This window comes from Leucopleurus acutus (assembly GCF_964270905.1).
Source record: "Leucopleurus acutus genome assembly, contig: HAP1_SCAFFOLD_433, whole genome shotgun sequence".
In the NCBI taxonomy this organism is placed as follows: domain Eukaryota; kingdom Metazoa; phylum Chordata; class Mammalia; order Artiodactyla; family Delphinidae; genus Leucopleurus; species Leucopleurus acutus.
Window position 1 is genome coordinate 59722 of NW_028138932.1, and position 18970 is coordinate 78691.

Below are 18970 nucleotides of genomic sequence, written 5' to 3' on the forward strand. Positions count from 1 at the left end.
AAACCATTAAACCTTTATTGCCACACTCTTCCTTATAAGTTTTTGTTGTTTGTTCTCATTTCTTAAACTGATAATACATGGTACAAAATTAAAAATATATAAAAGAGTGTTTGATAAAGTGTCTTCCCTCTCCCGTTCCCAGGCACCCATCTTTCCTTTCCAGAGCTACTCAGTGTTACTTGTTCTTGCAAATCTTTACAGAGATTTTTAAAACACTTTATCGAAGTATAATTTACATACCATAAAGTACATCCATTTTAAGTATACAATTCAATTCTTTTTAGTAAATTTACAGAGCTGTGCAATCATCACCACAATCCAGTTTTAGGACACTTCTGTCACCCAGTAAAGTCCCTTATACCTGTTTGCAATCAATCCACATTCCCAGCCCCAGACAACCTCCAATCTGCCTTTTTCCTTTTCTGCACGTTTCATGTAAAAAGAATTATATAATATCTAGTCTTCTGCATCTAGCTTCTTAGCATGATGTTTTCAAGATTCATCCTTGTTATATAGTATGTATCAGTACCCCTTTTTATTACTGGTTAGTATTCCATTGTATGGCTCTACCACATTTTGTTTATCCAGTTGCCAGTTGTTGGACATTTGGATTGTTTGATTTTTTTTTTCTGGATAATGTGAATCATGCTGCTATGAACATTTTTGTAAAAGTTTTTGTGTGGACATATGTTTTCATTTCTTTTGCATATATACGTAGGACTGGAATTGCTGGGTCATATGGTAAGTTTATGTTTAGCTTTTAAGAAAATGCCAAAGTGTTTTCCAAAGTATCTGTACCATTTTACATTCTCAGCAGCAGTTTGTGAAGTTTCCAGTTTCTCCACTTCCTTGTCAACACTTAGTACTGCCCATCTTTCTTATTATAGCCATCCTAGTGGGTGTGAAGTAGTATCTCATTGTGATTTTAATTTGTATTTCCCTAATGACTGATAATGTTGAACATCTTTTCATATGTTTATTGGCCACTGTTATATCTTCTTTGGTGAAATGTCTATTCAAATCTGTTGTCCATTTTTAAATTACGTATGTGTAATGTCTCACAATTTATTTAAACCTTTAATTTCTCCCACCAATGTTATATAGTTTTTGGTGTGCAAGCCTTGCACTTATGTTGATAAATTTATTCCCTGATTTTCTTTGCTTAATTTTATTTTCAGATTGCACGTTGCTAGAATATAGAAATACAACTGATTTTTTTATCTTGTTGATCTTTTATTCTGCAATCTGGCTAAACTTATTATTAGTTCTAATACTTTGGGGATTCCTTAGTATTTTCTACTGATAGCATCATGTCATCTGCAAATAAAAAGTTTTACTTCTTCCTTTCCAATCTGGGTTCTGTTCTTTCACAGATATTTTATACATAAAAAGCAAGTAACTGCATATGTTTTCTTCCCTTTTCACAAAAATGGCAGCAAACTTTGTTTTTTGTACTTGACAGTCTATATTGAAAGTCCATTTTAGTGCATAAAGTGTTCTCTCTCTTTTTTTTAAAAAAACAGCTGCAGAAAAATTATAGTGGATTGCCAGTCAGATCTTCCTCACCACCCTTTCATACATATTGATTTAACATCATCATAGTCTCATAGTTTTATATTAGTAGCTTTTTACATTTTTTAATCTAAATCATTTGTTCTTTGTAACACTTCTATAATTTCAGAAATTTAGGTGTTCCCTTTTCTAGATGGGGAAACTGGCACAGAGATTATGGCTTGCTCAAGTAGAGACAGCTAGTAAAGGGAAGATCTGAGACTGGTTTAGGTCTTTGGACACCCGACTCAGAGCTTTTTCTACTGCCTCAGAGTTGCTGCTATTCCTTCTGCCTGAAGTGTAGGGCCTGACAATTATCCCTTGTTTGATTTGGCCTATCATGCCTGTTATTATTTGGGATCCTGACAGCACTTTCAGCCCTCCCAGATGTGCATTATATGGGAAAGCTGGTTCCACCAACTTATCCTTCAACCCCTATAACTCCATCTTGCCCTCAAGTACATAATGAGAAATTTTGTTGTTTTATTCAAATCTAGTTGTGACCATGTCGACTAGGAAAAACAAGGCTAACCCGGCAGGGCTTATTCTGCCAGCCTTAATGAACCTTGGCTAAAATTTTCTCATCTTTTCTTTAACCTCTAAACGCTTGCAAATTATCAAATTTGTGATCCATGCTAGAATTTTACAGGTCATCATTATTAAACCCCGCAGTTTGCAATGCTTATCTTTTTGAAAATTAAAGTATTTCCTGTCCCCAGACATCTAACATAGCCAGCCCTGTCTCCTCCAGGATCTGTTGCAAATTCCCTGAAGACCCTGAAATATAGTTTATCTAGTTCAGGGAAGCAGATATTCTGTTTCCTTTCCTGACTTGGGCTTCAATTTACTCTACCAAATGTGTTTAAGTAGACAAGCATCTGACATTTATTCAAAATATAGATGCCCAGAGCCCTCACCTAGAAACTCCAATTCATTGTTCTGGGTTAGGACCCTCCCTCAGGAGATTGTTCTGATGAACAAGTTTAAGAAATACTATTTTATATCATATTTGTTCGACTATATTTTGGTAATCTTTTTGTCATCCACTAACATTCCACCATCAACTCCCTTTATTGCTCTACTTGCTAAAAACAACCTTTTGGGCTAAATCTTTAAGTGCTTTTTACAATATTCCACTCACTCAGGACTTCTCATGGCGCCTCTCAGGTCTTTGGCATTTACCCTTTAAGTTTCTAAGTCAGATCTTATTGGAAAGCACTCTCTGCAGTTCATCACTCACTCTCTTTAGTTATCCCCTGCCTGCTTTATCTCTCATCAAAATTTTATGCTGGTGTCAACTCAGAATTTCACTCTGAAGGCACACCAGGCTAATCTTTCTCTTGCATCCTCTTCAGAGTTTTTTCAAGTCCTGGGAGCATAGCCAGTCTCTCCTGCCTTCTTAAAACAGCTCAGGCCTGTATCCAACTGCAGCAGCATCCCCCTCCCCATCCAGAAGTGTGTAGTAGCATGTTCACATCGACACAAGCTTCCTGGCAACCTCATCTCAACAGTTTGAACTGAATTAGAAAGGGCTCTTGGTGATAGTATTTTCTTATCCCTTGGGTAACTGTGCCATTGACTACAGGTAATGATGACAGGATCTCTTGTTTTTCCAGGTGACAGACCATATTTCTTCTGACTCTGTTTCGTCTTCTACCAGCAGTTTCTGGAGCTCGAGCTCTACCCTTTGCAACAAGCAAAATGTACATATGTTAAATAAGGGCATACAAGCAGGTAAATTAATTTAAACATTTCCATTGAAATACAGGTAGCACTTAAAACTATGGTAAGATACTCAACCTCACTCACAAAAAAGAAATGAAGATTAAAACTGTACTCAAATGCCATTTGTCACCTATCAGATTGACAAAAATCTAAGTTTGATAGTAAGTTTGTGGGCAAGCCTGCAAGGAAATAGGTACATTCTAGTAGGAATATAAATTGGGAGTACAACCCCTATTTGGCAGTTTCTATCAAAATTACTTTGACCCAGCACTTTTACTTTAGAAGTTTAGCCTATAAATATACAGTGCATATGTGTAAAATGGCAAGTGTACAGAATTAACCACTGGAGTATTGTTTATTATAAGCAAAAAAGTAAAATCAACTTAGATGTCCACCAGTAGCCAAATTGTTAAATAAATTATTGTATATCCATATAATGAAGTCCTACATGGGATGAGGAAGCTCTTGCTACTAATACGTCAAGATCTCCAAGATATATAGTTAAAAAGAAAAAGCAAGGTACAAAATAGTGTATAGCATGCTACTACATGTATTCAAAAAATAAAGGAAGGAAGAGAATTGCTTGAATGTGTGCAAAAAATTCTCTGGAATCACAGGGTTAAAAACTTAATGAATGGAGAAGAAGAGTGGGAAGGAGGCTTTTCACTTTATGACTTCCTATATCTTTTGACTTTATAACACAGAAATCAACTTGCCCCTTGATTATTTTTCCCTTCGAGTCATGTCTTTACATCTGTTAACCTCTTCCTTACCTGGGTAACTGCCAGTAGGACTATAAGCACTTACTGTCCCTCTCACTTGGGACCAGAACTGAAATCCTTTTCCCATTGAATCCATATTAGTAGTTCTTTCCCTCTAATATCTAAACTGACAAATGAAAACCCTCTCTCCCTCTCTCTCTCTGTCACAGACACACACACCCTCCATCTCTCTATCTCTACCCTCGTCTTCCCTCTCTTCTCTTTCCCTCATACGCCTTCACCCCACCCAAGAGGAAGCAGTAGCCTGCGATTTTGAAGGCTTAAATTTTTTTCATTTACTGAAGTGGAATAAAAAAATCCAACTCTAATGGTAATAGTGAAACTACCCTTCCTTATTCAGGTATCATAATAAGAAAAACATGTATATTACTTATCATAGTTAGGATACTTTCTGATGACAATAAGAGAAAATACAACTCTAACTTGTTCTAAAAAATAAGGAAATATAAAATCTCACATACCGAAATTACAATAAAACTTTGAAGAGGCTTGATGTAGTAAGTACAATAATATGATTCCAAAACAGTTTATATCGCCTTTCATCTCTGCTTGCGTTGTCTTTTGCATTCATTCAGAGCACTATCTTCAACAAATATTTTTACATAACGATACTTGTTAAAAATATGTCTCAATGATTGTTTTGAATATTTTACCAGATTTATTTATTTATTTTATTTATTTATTTATTTTGCCACACTGTGCGGCACGTGAGATCTTAGTTCCCCAACCAGGGATTGAACCTGTGCCCCCTGAAGTGGAAGTGTGGAGTCCTGACCACAGGACCGCCAGGAATTCCCTATTTTACCAGATTTAGATATGAAAATTATAGATCTTCTCAATTCCTTTTCTTTGCAGAATAGAAAATAAATGATTAGTTGTTATTTTAAGTTTTCACTTACTGACTTGAATATACCTGCCAACCAAGTCCCAAGGCTTTTCCCAGAGATAGCTGTGATCTTTCCCCTTAGGTACGTTGGAGATTGTGAATGGTGTCAGAAAACACACTCGAGATGTTGGAATGACTTTCCCAACTCCAAGTTCTAGCGAGGCTAGAGTAGAAGAGGACAGTGATGTGACTTCTTGGTCAGAAGAAAAGATAGAAGAGAAAAGGCTCCTTACCAGTTATCCTGGGGACAGAAAGTTAAGGAAGAATAAGCAGAGCTGCTGGGAAGGTCAGTTTCTAATTCTGCTTTCTTAGTAGAAAAACTAGTGAATTTCAAGTCTTTTGCAAAGCTAAGATTCTTTGTTTCTAAATGATTTAATGTTGACCCTATCTTTTCCCCAGCACCACCTTGGCAAATTTTCAAAGTACAGTCATCCCTCCGTATCTGCAGGGGATTGGTTCTGGATACAGAACCAATTGGTTCATGGATACCAGAATCCATGGATGCTCAAGTCCTTTATATAAGATGGCATAGTACTGCCCCCTGAATCCAAGGATCCCGTGTACATGGATACAGAGGGCTGACTGCATCCAACACTACAATTCCTGAGTCACACCTGCAGTTAAGCAGACTCCAGGGCCTCCTGGTGGCCGCTGACAGCTGAGTCCCTGAGAGCCTATATTATGCACGTCTCTGATGAAAAAAGTGAAAAATCTTCTTTTTTTCTTAAAAATAATTCCTATAGGAGTTTCATGGTTTGTTCCTGTGGAAAATGTGAAGTCTGGTCCTAAGAAGGAAAACCTGCCCAAGTTCCATGGCCCTGGTGTCTCCTGGTTTGCACCAGTAACCAACACCACACCTTGGAGGGAGCCACTACAGGAACAGAACTGGCAAGGACAGCACATGGACAGCCACAGTTCACTAGCAGGCCCAGGCAGAGATCCACTGAAGCCATTTGTGAGAGCAACCCTACAGGTACAATGACATTGAGTTAATTTTAGCCATATGTTTAAGGAGGAAGAAGGGGCAAGATACAAAAGAGTTAAACCTGTGACTTGGCTTTCTGAAGTACAGTCAACTGATCCTCGTTTCTAGCACCTCCACAGTTCATCTGTTCTCACACTCATTAATCAAAGGCTGCCTTACTGTTAGCCGTTATAAATCGTGCATCACCCTCAGTATCTGGGGCAAGGCACTAGAAGGGAGGATGTTGTGTAGCTGCTCATTGGGTTTGTAGATACATACCAGCACGTGGAGTGCAGTAGAGGCCTGATGTTTGCGTCAGCCTTATATTTGTTCCTGCATTTACATAACTCCTGTTTCTGCTTAACACAGGGTTTTAAAGGCACTGGCTCTCTTCTTTATAAATACCTGGGGAGCTAAAGAAAATGTTTTTGTTTTGTTTTTAAATTTTATTTATTTATTTATTTTATTTTTGGCCTCATTGGTTCTTCACTGCTGCGCGCAGGCTTCCTCTAGTTATGGCGAGTGGGGGCTACTCTTCTTGCTGTACACAGGCTTCTCATTACGGTGGCTTCTCTTGTTGCAGAGCACAGGCTCTAGGCACGCGGGCTTCAGTAGTTGTGGCACAAGGGCTTAGTTGCTCCGCGGTCTGTAGGATCTTCCCGGACCAGGGATCGAACCTGTGTCCCCTGCATTGGCAGGCGGATTCTTAACCATTGCACCACCAAGGAAGTCCAGAAAATGTTTTTTTTTAATGATGTATTTCTTTGAAGGGAAATTAAAAATAGCACAGTGGGCCAAGCTTTATCCCATCAACACTGGGGAGAGTTGTAATTGCCACAGTCTTAGTTCTTGGCTTATTCCAAAGGCATTTCTTTGATCCCTCTGATTTTCCTACTGGAGCTTTCCCGCACAGGGAGTTGTTATATAATTCTTCAACTCTAGATATTTTCTATAAGTTACAAACAGGCTTTCCAAACCTGTTAGGCAGGTACTGTTTTTTCTAGGCCCTTGGAGAAAAGCCTACATCATTAATGTGAGGTTGGGGGCTTTTTCTCCTCCTCAGGAATCACTGCAACTTCACAGACCTGACTTCATCTCCCGCTCTGGGGAACGGATAAAGCGCCTGAAGTTAGTAGTCCAGGAGAGGAAGCTGCAGAACATGTTACAGAGTGAACGGGAGGCACTGTTCAACACTGTGCGAGAATGGCAGGGCCACCGGGACGCCATGCACCTGCTCCCTAAGAGAGGTATACTCTTCCTGTTCACTTTCCTATGACTTGGTAGAGAGGGCAAGGTCTGCTTCATGCAAGGCAGCACTGCTCAGTGCCAGGCTAGTTACAGATCAAAAAGTGACCTTTTGCTTGTTGAGACTCAAATCTCCTTAGGTGGCAGAACCTGCCCAAGTTAGCTCTCAGCACTTTCACAATCCAAATAAGCCCAGTTACTCTTGCCCTGTCACTACACTTTAAAAGTGAGAGTGTGCAGTGAGAATGGTGTTTGGGTTTGTTTTTGTTTGGGGGGTGCCACGTGGCTTGTGGAATCTTAGTTCCCTGACCAGGGATTGAACCTGGGCCCTCAGCAGTGAAAGCACAGCGTCCTAACCACTGTACCGCCAGGGAATTCCCAAGAATGGTGTTTTTAAAAACCAGCTCTGTCACCATGAGCAAGTTAGTTCCAAAATTATAATGTTTTGAGGGGCTTGGGGCTGATTCCAGTCTTGCCTTCCTCATAGGGTAGCAATAATAATAATAATAAATACTTATATAGCTCTTATGTTTTGCCCAGACATTGTTCTTGTTTAATGCTTACAGAGCCTCTCTGAGGTGATACTATGAATATCCCTGTTTCACAGATGAGAAAACTGGGCCAAAGAGAGATTAAGTACCTTGCCCAAGATTTACACACCTGTTAAACTGGGATTTGAACCCTGGTGAGCTGGCGCTAGAGTCTGTTCTCTTAACAATTATGCTAGATGTAAGATCTCAATAAAATAATATGTGACATCTGTGAAAACTATAAAGTACTACCTAATGATTTCATCACAGCCTTACCTGTAAACTGGTCAGTGTTTCAATGCACACTGTCTAGTCTGTGCCACAGTGTTGTGTCTTCAGAAGCCTCAGGCTGCTATCATAGTCATCATAGTCTAACCCTGGCCTTGGCCTTGGCCATTACTCACCACCCAGCACTGCCAGCTCAGGGTAGGGGCGCAAAGTCCCAGCAGCTCCCTCTCACAGTTCTTGAGCAACACAGCCTTCCTTATTAAGGCACAATCCCCTGTTACTGATCCCCTAAGTGTCGGGGACCCCTCAATGGGTCCTCTGCCTAGAGTCACAAATGTCAATTGAATGAGACCAGGTTCGACATAGCAGAGCATAGACTTTATTCATTGATCAAGGAATGGAGAAAGGAGAGCTCATGTTCTAAAGATACTTTCTCCCTGAAGGGAGCAGAGTAAGGGATTTTAAGGGTTAGGAGGCAGATAGGTCATTAGGGCTTGAGGAAAGGGGTGGAGATTTTCAGGGGCAGCCGGGGCCAGCCAGGGCATGCACAGTCTTCCATGGTCCTTTGCACATGCCACAGATTGTGCCTAGCAGAGTACAAATGTCCCCTTTGAGCAGAGATCATAGCATGGTAACGAAGCAAAGGTAACTTTTGGACACTTCCAGGTTTCATCCGCGCACGCTTGTTCTTACGGTCCAGCCAGAACCGGTTTGGGGGAGTTCACCACTATATATCTCTCAAAGCATGTATCTCTCAAAGTACAGCTGCAAAACATCTCTGCCAAATGCCAGGTACTTTTGAAACGAACACAAAGATAAATCAGGGCAAGTGTCCTTCAGCTCTCAGGGGCTGGTATGGAAACAGAGAGATAAATCAAGTCACAGGTCCTTCAGTTTTTAGGGGCTGGTATGGGTGACACCACCACTGCTACTCAGCCATAAAAAAGAATGAAATTTTGCCACTTGCAGCAGCATGGATTAACCTGGAGGGTATTATGCTTAGTGAAATAAATCAGACAGAGAAAGACAAATACTGTATTACATCACTTATATGTGGAATCTAAAAAATACAACAAACCAGTAAATATAACAAAAAGATATAGACCCACAGATATTGAGAACAAACTAGTGGTTACCAGTGGGAAGAGGGAAGCGGGGAGGGCCAAGATAGGGGTAGGGGATTCAGAGATAAAATAAATAAGCTACAAGGACATATTGTACAGCATAGGGAGTATAGCTAATATTTTATAATAACTATAAATGGAGTATAACCTTTAAAATTGTGAATCACTATGTTGTACACCTGAAACTTATGTAATATTGTAAATCAACTATACCTTAATTAAAAAAAAAAAGATACAATCCATTAAAAAAACCTCTTCTTCTTTTGCTTAGGCTTCCTGGCTGCCCAAAAGAAAAGGCCTGTTGGAAAGAAGGAAATGATTCAGCGGTCTAAATGGTAAGGCCAAAAGAATAAGTAACTATAAAAGTATAAATCAGGCCACCAAATGGTCAGGAGCTATAGCTTGGCCCCAGAATAAAGGCATTATGCTCTAGGTAAAACATTATGAGAGATAAAAAAAACAAAAAACAATACATTATGAGAAAATTAGTTATAAAAATAGTTTCTCACTTATGGCACTAAAAAAGAAATGAAAAATAGCAGATCATGGTATGGATGCCTCATATATAAAAAAGACAAAGAATCGCCACTAATTTGCTTGCCTTAATCAGGCTTGTGTTTGTTAGAAACAAATATAAATTAAAAATATTTTTAAATAAAAGTAAATATCTGGGGCCTTACATCTAGACAATCCTTTTACTAGGAATTGTATCCAGTACAATGGGAGATAGGGGAATAGTCTCCAAAACACAGTAAATTAGGCTTAAAAGAAAATCAAGTTTTAGAAGCATGTGTACACTGCCACCATTTGTAGTCTTTAATAAAAAAGTATTTGTGCTTACATAGATGCATATACTTGTATATGCATAGACTATCTCTGGAAGGATACCCAAAAAATTTGTAATAGTTGTTGCGTTTGGGACAAGGAACTGAGTGACTGGGGTACAGAGGTTGGAGAAAGACTAATTTTTTACCTTTTGAAATTTTGTGCCTTTGCATTTATTAGCAATTAATTAATTAGAGATATGCATATATTGCTCATGAGACTGCCATATAACTAAGTTAATGGTTGGTTACCTCTTAGGGGGTCATTGGAGACTTCCTTTAATAAGAACAGTTTTATAGTTGGCATAGTGCTTGAAAACAATTATCTTAGGTAAATTAAAACATTGCTCTGCTCTTAAAATCTTTTTACTCTCCATTTAGTAAACCATTTCCTTATAGGTATTTCAAAGGGATGCTTTAATCAAGTGGTTCTCAAAGTGTGGTCCATGGGCCTCTGGAAGTTGCTGAGACCCTTTCAGGGGATTTGTCAGGTCAAAACAAATTTCAAAATAATACTAGGATATTATGTGTCTTTTTAACTATTGACATTTATACAGATGATGCAAAAGTAATGAAGGGAGGACTAAAACTGCTGATGCCTTAGCACTATTTGAGACAGTGGACCAAACTGTGCTAGTCTAGTTGGCATTTTATTCTTCACAGCCACATGGCAGCAGTGTAATGGAAGTACACATAAAGCACTTCTGCTGCATACCAAGATACGACGATTGGTTCAAGGAAAAGCCTTGGTTTGTGTAGTGAGCTGAACTAGCTGCCTTTTTCATGGAACATAGCTTTTACTTGAAAGAATGACTGATAAACTAATTATTCCAAATTGGGTATATGACAGATATTTTCTTGAAAATGAGGAAGTGAATCTGTCACTTCTCTGGGAAAACAGCTGACAGTATTTATTGCCAAAGAGAAAATCTGAACTTTCAAGTAAAGAATAGAATTCTAGAAAACTTATGTCTACCACTATGAGATTGACTATCTCCCAGTACTTAGACTTTTCTGATGATATCAGCAGTGACATAAATAATTGTAATATTTTTCATATTATATAAGTAAATATGTCAACATTTAAACTACCACTTGTCAAGATTTGGTATAGTATCAAGAAAATCAGGGAATTCCCTGGTGGTCCAGTGGTTAAGGCTTGGCCCTTTCACTGCTGAGGGCACAGTTTCAGTCCCTGGTCGGGAAACTAAGATCCTACATCCCGAAAGCTGAGCAGCCAAAAAAAAAAGAATATCGGCAATTATCTGAAAAGAATATTAAAATACTCTTTTCTTTTCCAACTACATATGTGTGTAAACTGGATTTTTTTAAATGTACACTTTAACCAGAACAACATATAACAGCAAACTTAATACAGAAGCAAATATAAGAATTCAGCCGTCTTCTATTAAACCAGACATTAAAGAGATTTGCAAAATATGTATAACATGCCACTCTTCTTATTTTTGTTTTGGAAAGTATATTTATTTTATATGTTAACATGTAACAGGCTTATTTTTTTTAATAAATTAAGAAACAAGTTTTTTATTGAAGTATAGTTGACTTACAATATTATATTAGTTTCAGGCGTAAAACATAGTGATTCAATATTTTTATAGGTTATACTCCATTTAAAATTATTACAAAATAATGGCTATGTTTCCCCGTGCTATACAATGTATCCTTGTTGCTTGTTTATTTTATACATAGTTTGTATCTCCTACTCCTATACCCCTATTTTGCCCCTCCCTCCTTCCTTCTCCTCACTAGAAACCAGGGGTTCGTTCTCTGTATCTGTGAGTCTGTTTCTGTTTTGTTATATACATTCATTTGTTTTATTTTCTGGACTCCACACGTCAGTGATGTAATACAGTATTTGTCTTTCTCTGTCTGACTTGTTTCACTAAGCATAATACCTTCTAGGTCCATCCATGTTGTTGCAAATGGCAGAATTTCATTCTTTTTATGGCTGAGTAGTATTCCACTGTATATAAGTACCACACCTTCTTTATCCATTCATCTGTTGATGGACACTTAGGTTGTGAAATAAGTATTTTTTAAATTCTTTTTAAATGTTTTAATTTCTAATACAGTAAGTATCAATAGATAAAATCCACTTTCACCAAAATTGCCCTCAATTTTTAGGAGTATAAAGGTGTCGAAAGTCCAAAAACTTTGAGAATTATTGCTTCATTCTGAATGTCACAAAATTTAATTAATGGAAATTACATAGTGTTCGTTGTGTGGCAGCTAATAGCACTCTCACCTCAGCAAGAGGAGTCCTTGCTATATGGGACTATGAAGCTTGCCTGCAAGAAGGTAGGGCATCTTCTGAAAGGTATCTGTGCTTTAAAATATAAGTATAGTTGTAGGGGTGGATTAAGTACCCATCTTCTAGGAAGAGACAGGTTTTAAATTGACACATTTTCATTAGAGTACTTCTGTTCCATTTTATTTCTGATATGGCCCCCTTTCAAAGAAGCCATCTACTTCCATGTGAGAATCATAGAGTTGAATGGGATCTTAAAGGTCATCTAGTCTACCTTTAACTTTTAGGAAACTGTAACCCAGAGAGAGGTTGCCAGCAAATCAGGGCCAGAGCTGGGGTTAGAGTCCGGCAGCAGGCTCCCCACCTAGCACTCCTTCAGGTGTATCATGTGGCGGACTTGGAGCTCTGGAGCTCTGTGTTACTCATCATCTTTTCCCATCACCTACCTCTACCAAAGATGTTTAAACGTTTCTGATAAGAAAAGATTTGGAGAAGAGAGAACCTGACTCTCTTAACTTGAAGCATTTCTTCCAATGTGTCCTTTAAGAGAAGTGTTTTCACTAACTTATTAATGCATATATTTGGGTATGCGCCAGGCACTGGACTAGGTACTACAAATGAAAGATAGTTGACTCCAGACCATGAACAGACAGACAGTCCCAATAGTATGTAGTAATTGCTTTCAAGGATCCATTTACAAAATGCAATTTCTGGCTACTCTGATTAGCCCGACTCCCAGCTTTCCAGCCCTAGAATACAACCTTTACTGGCCCAAGCAGATTTTCTCTTCACATCACATGTTCTCCTTGGGATAACTCGTCTTTTTCCAATGGCCTTTGTTATCCCTTCTGTAACCGTGACTTTTTTTCCAGCTTTACTGTGATATAATTGACATTTAACATTGTATAAGTTTAAGCTATGTAATGTGATGATTTGACATACATGTGTATTGCAAAATGTTTACCACAATAAAGTTAGTTAACACATCCTTCACCTCACATAATTACCATTTTATTTTTCTTGTTGTTGTTATAGTGAGAACATTAAAGCTCTACTGTCATAGCAACTTTCAAGTATACAGTGCAGTGTTGTTAACTGCAGTCACTGTGCTGCATATTTGCTCCCCAGAACTTATTCATCATAAAACTGGAAGTTTATACTCTTTGACCAGCATCTCTCCATTCCCCCATCCCTCAGCTCCTGGCAACCACCATTCTGTTCTCTGTTTCTATGAGTTTGATGCTTTTAGATTCCACATATTAGTGAGATCATACAGTTTTGTCTTTCTCTGTCTGACGTATTTCATTTAGCACATTGCCTTCACGGTCCATACATGTTGTTGCAAATGGCAGGATTTTTTTCCTTTTTTATGGCTATTCTATTATATGTATATATATATCACATTTTCCATTATATGTATTCCATTATATGTATGTTCCATTATATGTAGATATATATATCACATTTTCTTTATCCATTCATCCGTCGATGGACACGTACATTGTTTCCATGTCTTCACTATTGTAAATAGTGCTGCAATGGACATGGGGGTGCACATATCTTTTTGAGATCATGATTTCATCTCCTTCAGATATGTACCCACAAGTGGGATTGCTGGATCATACGGCAGTTCTATTTTTAATGTTTTGAGGAACCTCCACACTGTTTTCCATAGTGGCTGCACCAGTTTACATTCCCACCAACGGAGCACATTCTCACCTCCTCACCAGCATTTGTTATCTCTTATTTTTTTGATAATAGCCATTCTAACAGATGTGATGTATTATCTCATTGTGGTTTTCATCAACAGTGACTTTTAAAAATATATGTTTGTTCTTCTTTGGTCTCTTTCCTGACCTCCACTTCTGTGTTTTCATTTAGTGATTATCCTCACTGTGTCCAAAGTGGAACTGCCCATTTTCCTCTCCCACACTTACTTGGGCCACCCACTCACCCACTGGAAAAGCTGGGGAGCTATTGCCTCCAGCTCCGTGACCCCGCACTGTTCATGCAGTCGGCTAGTGCGTCCTGGAGACTCGCCTTCATGATCGCCCTGGAACCCATTCTCCTCACTGCCTTGATGCGGGCTTAGCCTCCTCTCTTGGAGGACTGCTCTTCTCCCCCTTCTGCTCTTTATCTTCTCTAATCTCTTTTCCACAGAGCCGCTGCATCATTATCAATGATTTTCTTTTCAGATTATAGAAAACTTTGGAAAATATAGAAAAAATTAGAAAGAAGAAAATAAATGTCACTCATAATTCTTCCATCTAAACATAACTAACACTAGTCCTGTTTCTATGGGGATTTTGCAGAGACCTGTGTTAACACACTTCTTTCTCCCCAGATTGTTTATCATACTATATCTACAGGTTTGTAGCCTGCTTTATTTTGCTTAACATTGTATTGTGAACGTTTTCCCATAGCATAAAAACTATTTGAAACATTTTATGCTTTGTAATAATTTTATTATAGCCCATAATTTGTTTAACTGTTCTTTTGTTGGAGATTTACATTATTTCCAGTTAGAGTGTATTTATCAAGTGAATGTTTGATCATGTTCCTCCCTACTTAAAATCAGTGGCATCCAGTCCCTGATAGGACAGAGCCCAAGGTTTTCACACGGCTACGAGACCTTCACCCCATCTGCTTCCCTCCTGTTCCCCTACACTCTCTCCGTGAAGCCTTGACTCCATTCTTACCAACACTCCCTTCTCCCCACCTCCCCTTTCTGCTCCTAACTATTCTTCAAGACCTACCTCAAGCTTAGTCTCCTCTCTGGTCTTCCTTGACCTCCTTCAATCAGAATAAGTTTTGTTTCTTTTCCTATGTAGCATTTTGTAGATATGACGATTATTGTATTTTCTTTTGCATTATTTTTCATGCTTAAAAATATGGTAGTAATACAAAATCATTATCTTATATTGAAACCATACATTTTTCCATATAGAGTGAAAAGAAGTTCATCTCCACCCCTTATTCCACTTCTTTCCCATAAGTAACCACTATTAGCAGGATTTTATTATATTTTTATCTGTATCCCTTTTCAGATCATGAGCACTCCAGGCCAGGGTTCTTTGTGTCCAAGTGTCTAACAGGAAGCTGGACACACAACAGGCCCACAGCCTGTCTGAGGGACTGAGTGCCTGGAGAGCAGTAGAGCTTAGGGAGATGTGGGGAGGAGTGATCGTGTGCCTCTGTGGTCAGGTGGCCTCACTGCTTTCTGTCTTTCCATCGATGCCATTTCTAAGGATTTATGAACAGCTTCCAGAAGTACAGAAAAAGAGAGAAGAGGAAAAGAGGAGATTGGAATATAAGTCGTATCGGCTGCGAGCCCAGCTATATAAAAAGGTCAGTCAGTCCTAGAGCAGGATTGATGAGGTTTATCAGGGGAAAGAGAAATTGAGAAAAACACATCTGACCTGCTTGAATTAACCACATTTGGAGAGTGAACTTAAGCTCATAACGCATTATACCACTACTAAAATTTAGAAGATAAAAGCACCTGTAACTAGACTTCAAATCTGAAAATCTAGAAAGGCAAATCTAAAAAAGGCATCTTCCAGGGACTTTCATGATGGTCCAGTGGTTAAGACTCAGTGCTTCCACTGCAGGGGGCACAGGTTTGATCCCTGGCCAGAGAACTAAGATCCCACATGCTTCACGGCACGGCCAAAAAAAATTGTTTTAATGTTTTAAAATTGTTTAATAAATAAATAAATAAGGCACCTTCCAGGCATACATTTGGAATGAAACCAAATTTCATACTTGGCTGTCAGTTTAGATGCCATGCTGGAAATGCCCACATCTGATGAGTTTTCATCCAGAGTCCCAAATGATAGTTTTATGCCCCTTATGGGTGAATCATACACCACTAGAACTTTTTAAATAAATTGGAAAATGTCCAAGTGTAGCATACAAGTTGGCAGTTTGGGTACTCAGAGCCTTGAAGCCACTACCATTTCCTGCCCACAGCCCCAGTAGAATCAGTGGTACTGCAAGTTTTAGAACCTCACAGGCCAGGGGACTTGATACCAATGAATTCCTTGAGAAAGCAGATGGGCTACCATGCCTGAAGGTCCAGATCCTTCAGTGTTCTCATTTCTTTCCCAGCCCCCTCACTTCACCCCCAGAGGACTCTGAAAGTCAGAAACCAAGAGATGAGTTCATATCAGACCGATGTGGGATTGGAGAGCTGCTTCTGGAGCACATACTGCAGCTCAGGCTGGACTCCCTCAAGTGGGGACGCCCCAGGCACTACATGGCCTGTCTGGTGTGTCAGCATCACAAGGCCAGGCCTCTTATTGTGCTTGTGTGTTTGTGAACTGATAGGTGGATTAGTCTATTAGGATTATATTAATATTATATTTCTGTATAGACTATAATAGACTACAGATCATCTTCCCTAAACACTTCAGGAAGTATTTTTTGTATAATTACCATCGTTTCTTTAGCTGGGGAAGATAAACAAGATTTGGGGAGAACAACACTGGTCTCTTCAGCAACATGTCTGGGGTAAAGAGTGGCTGTCTGCCTCTAGTGGCAAGAGTATCTAACTTCTTTCCTGCCTTTCTTTTCTTCCACAGAAACTGACCAATCAACTCTTGGGGAGAAAAGTTCCTTGGAACTGACATAAGAATATTTTCCTCAGAGCCTTGGAATTATATTTTATCAGCCTGGAGGAGCACAATCCTTACTTTTATGAGTCTGGTTTAATAAAACTTATCTTGTTGTCCATGTGTAGTTTAGAAGTAGTAACCTTCTGAAGAGTCTTGGGTAGAATGATGACTAAGATTATTAATGGTTCAGGAGCAATACTTTCTCCACAGTGGCCTTGCCCACAGGGACGTTTGTTACAATGGTATTATCTTAATTCTAGGCAAGAGTAAGTCCCTTTTTGTATGTGGTTTTATAGAAAATAACTTCTGATTGACTCATAGTAAAGCAAGCAGCAGAGGGTTATTTCCCATCTGTAGAGGTACAGGGAGCTATGCAGTGTCTCCCTGAGGTGTGTGGGGAACTTCAATCTAAAAGCACCAGTAAAGGAAAAGAAATGCAGCATAACATGGTGAGAGCCCTTTGTTGACTTGGTGTCAGGCAGTGTCTGGTTAGGGTAGCCATCAGGTGGGCCCAGAGACTCTCAGCAGACACAGGTGCCTTGGGTCCAGAGCTACCTCCTAGCCTCATTCCAGCTTCCTTCGGGGCCGTTAGCCTTTAGTAGACAAAACTCAAGAGGCAACAGAAGCTTGATTTAAATCATGACCTGGCCCTGGCCAGTGGGATGTGGGGTTGTGCCACTTCTAGGCCTAGTCCATGTCAAATCCCACACTCTGTCCCTGGCTGCCTTCTTGCCCTTCAGCAGAGACCTTGGGGCCATAGCAGACTGATGGCATCATTGGCCCTGATCCTTCTCACGTGGATTCTTCTCACACTCCTTCTCCTCACCCTTTCCACATGACTTCGCATTTCCTCTCACTGAAGAGGCAGGGCATGACACCTGGAGATCTAAGGGGTGGCCCAGCTGAGCTCAGCCTAAGCTGCTGACCCACAGACTCATGAGCTGAAAAAATGTTTATCATTATTTTGTGGTGGTTTTTTTATGCAACATTCTCGTGGCACTAGATAAATGAAACAGTAGCAACTCCAAAAACTGAATGAGCAGAGCCACCCCACCACCAAGGCCATCGGGTTCCAATGTGAACAAGCAGTAAGCTTTTACTGTGCCGTCGCAGTGAGACTTCAGGGTTTGCTTATTACTGCAGCAGAGCCGATCCCTCCTAACTAATCCACAACGACACAGATCATAGGGCCCCCTCCTTGCTCCAGTGCCCGAGAGACCTGAGCAGAGGGGAGACGGTAGATAAATTGAATTGCAGAGACAGCAACTAGCCTATAGCTTGTGGAGAAGAAAAACTAGCCCATCTTCCAGAAGCCGAGGCGCTGGTAAAGGGCCAGGGCAGAGTACTGCAGTGTGCTGGTGCTGAGGACCACTTTGCTGTATCCCTGGTGCCACGCAGACTCGGACAGTCCTGACCAGGGCTTTTACTTATCCCCTGACCGCGGTGCTCCAGGGCCACACGTAGGTGAAGCAGCTGCAACTGCTCATTCCACAGGGTGGCCTTCTGAATGGGCAGCACTCCCACCATGCCCACCACCTGCCCCTCAGACTCAACCACCCAGAAGCAGGAGCCACTCTCACTGAAGTAGGATTTGGTGATGTCAGACATGTCTGTGCAAAGACATGACCTCAAACTGGATCCAGTGGTATTTGGCAGGAAACCTCAGGGCAGCAAGGAGGGCAAGGCTGGCCACGAAGGTCAGGACCCAGGAGCCAGAGACCAGGAATAGGGCAAGGGGCCCCCGCAAGCAAGAGCACAAGGGTTCGGGGCAGCTTTAGGATGTGGTGGAAGGTTGTGGGAAGGTGCTCGGTCATCACCTTGGAGAACAAGCCCACGACCCATTTGCGATAATTTTCCTGGTATTTGTGGATTTGATGAGCCATGGAAGACTTCTGTGTCTGGATCTCAAAGTTCAAGAGAGAGGTAGGAGTCCCTGTATGACTTCCTGGCAGCCCTGGGGGAGAGAGAAGCAGCCATGTGAGTGGCTTATCCTCCCACCCCCCAGAACCGGGGATGACCCTGCTCAAGGATGTGTCCTTCTGCTTCTACCCAAGAGGAAATAGGCCACAATCACTGGGAGAAGGTGTAGAGTCAGCAGAAAGGTCTGCATTTGGTCCTGTCTCCATGCATGACCTTGGGCATGTTACATAATCTTCTCCAAGAACCTGCCTTCTGAAGTTGTTTAGAGGACTTAATAACATATACAAATCTCTGGTTATGAAGTAC

General features: G+C 40.2%; 1 protein-coding gene and 1 pseudogene across 2 annotated transcripts in view; one reads left to right on the forward strand and one right to left on the reverse strand.

Moving 5' to 3' along the window:
* Positions 1 to 16931, forward strand: part of LOC309978958 (centrosome-associated protein ALMS1-like) — a gene marked incomplete at its 5' end in the record, with an annotated part of 72341 nt that extends 55410 nt beyond the window's left edge. Inside the window, 7 exons of the mRNA XM_082865791.1 lie at positions 3168 to 3285; positions 5027 to 5230; positions 5688 to 5917; positions 6972 to 7155; positions 9307 to 9370; positions 15377 to 15476; positions 16712 to 16931. Of these exons, the coding sequence (XP_082721917.1) occupies positions 3168 to 3285; positions 5027 to 5230; positions 5688 to 5917; positions 6972 to 7155; positions 9307 to 9370; positions 15377 to 15476; positions 16712 to 16756 (945 nt within the window). The remainder of the gene's footprint in view (positions 1 to 3167; positions 3286 to 5026; positions 5231 to 5687; positions 5918 to 6971; positions 7156 to 9306; positions 9371 to 15376; positions 15477 to 16711) is intronic.
* A 1107-nt stretch (positions 16932 to 18038) lies between these two features.
* LOC309978959 (N-acetyltransferase 8-like) lies at positions 18039 to 18661 on the reverse strand (annotated as a pseudogene). Its single transcript has one exon. The product of its transcript is annotated as an N-acetyltransferase 8-like (transcript).
* Positions 18662 to 18970: the final 309 nt, after the last annotated feature.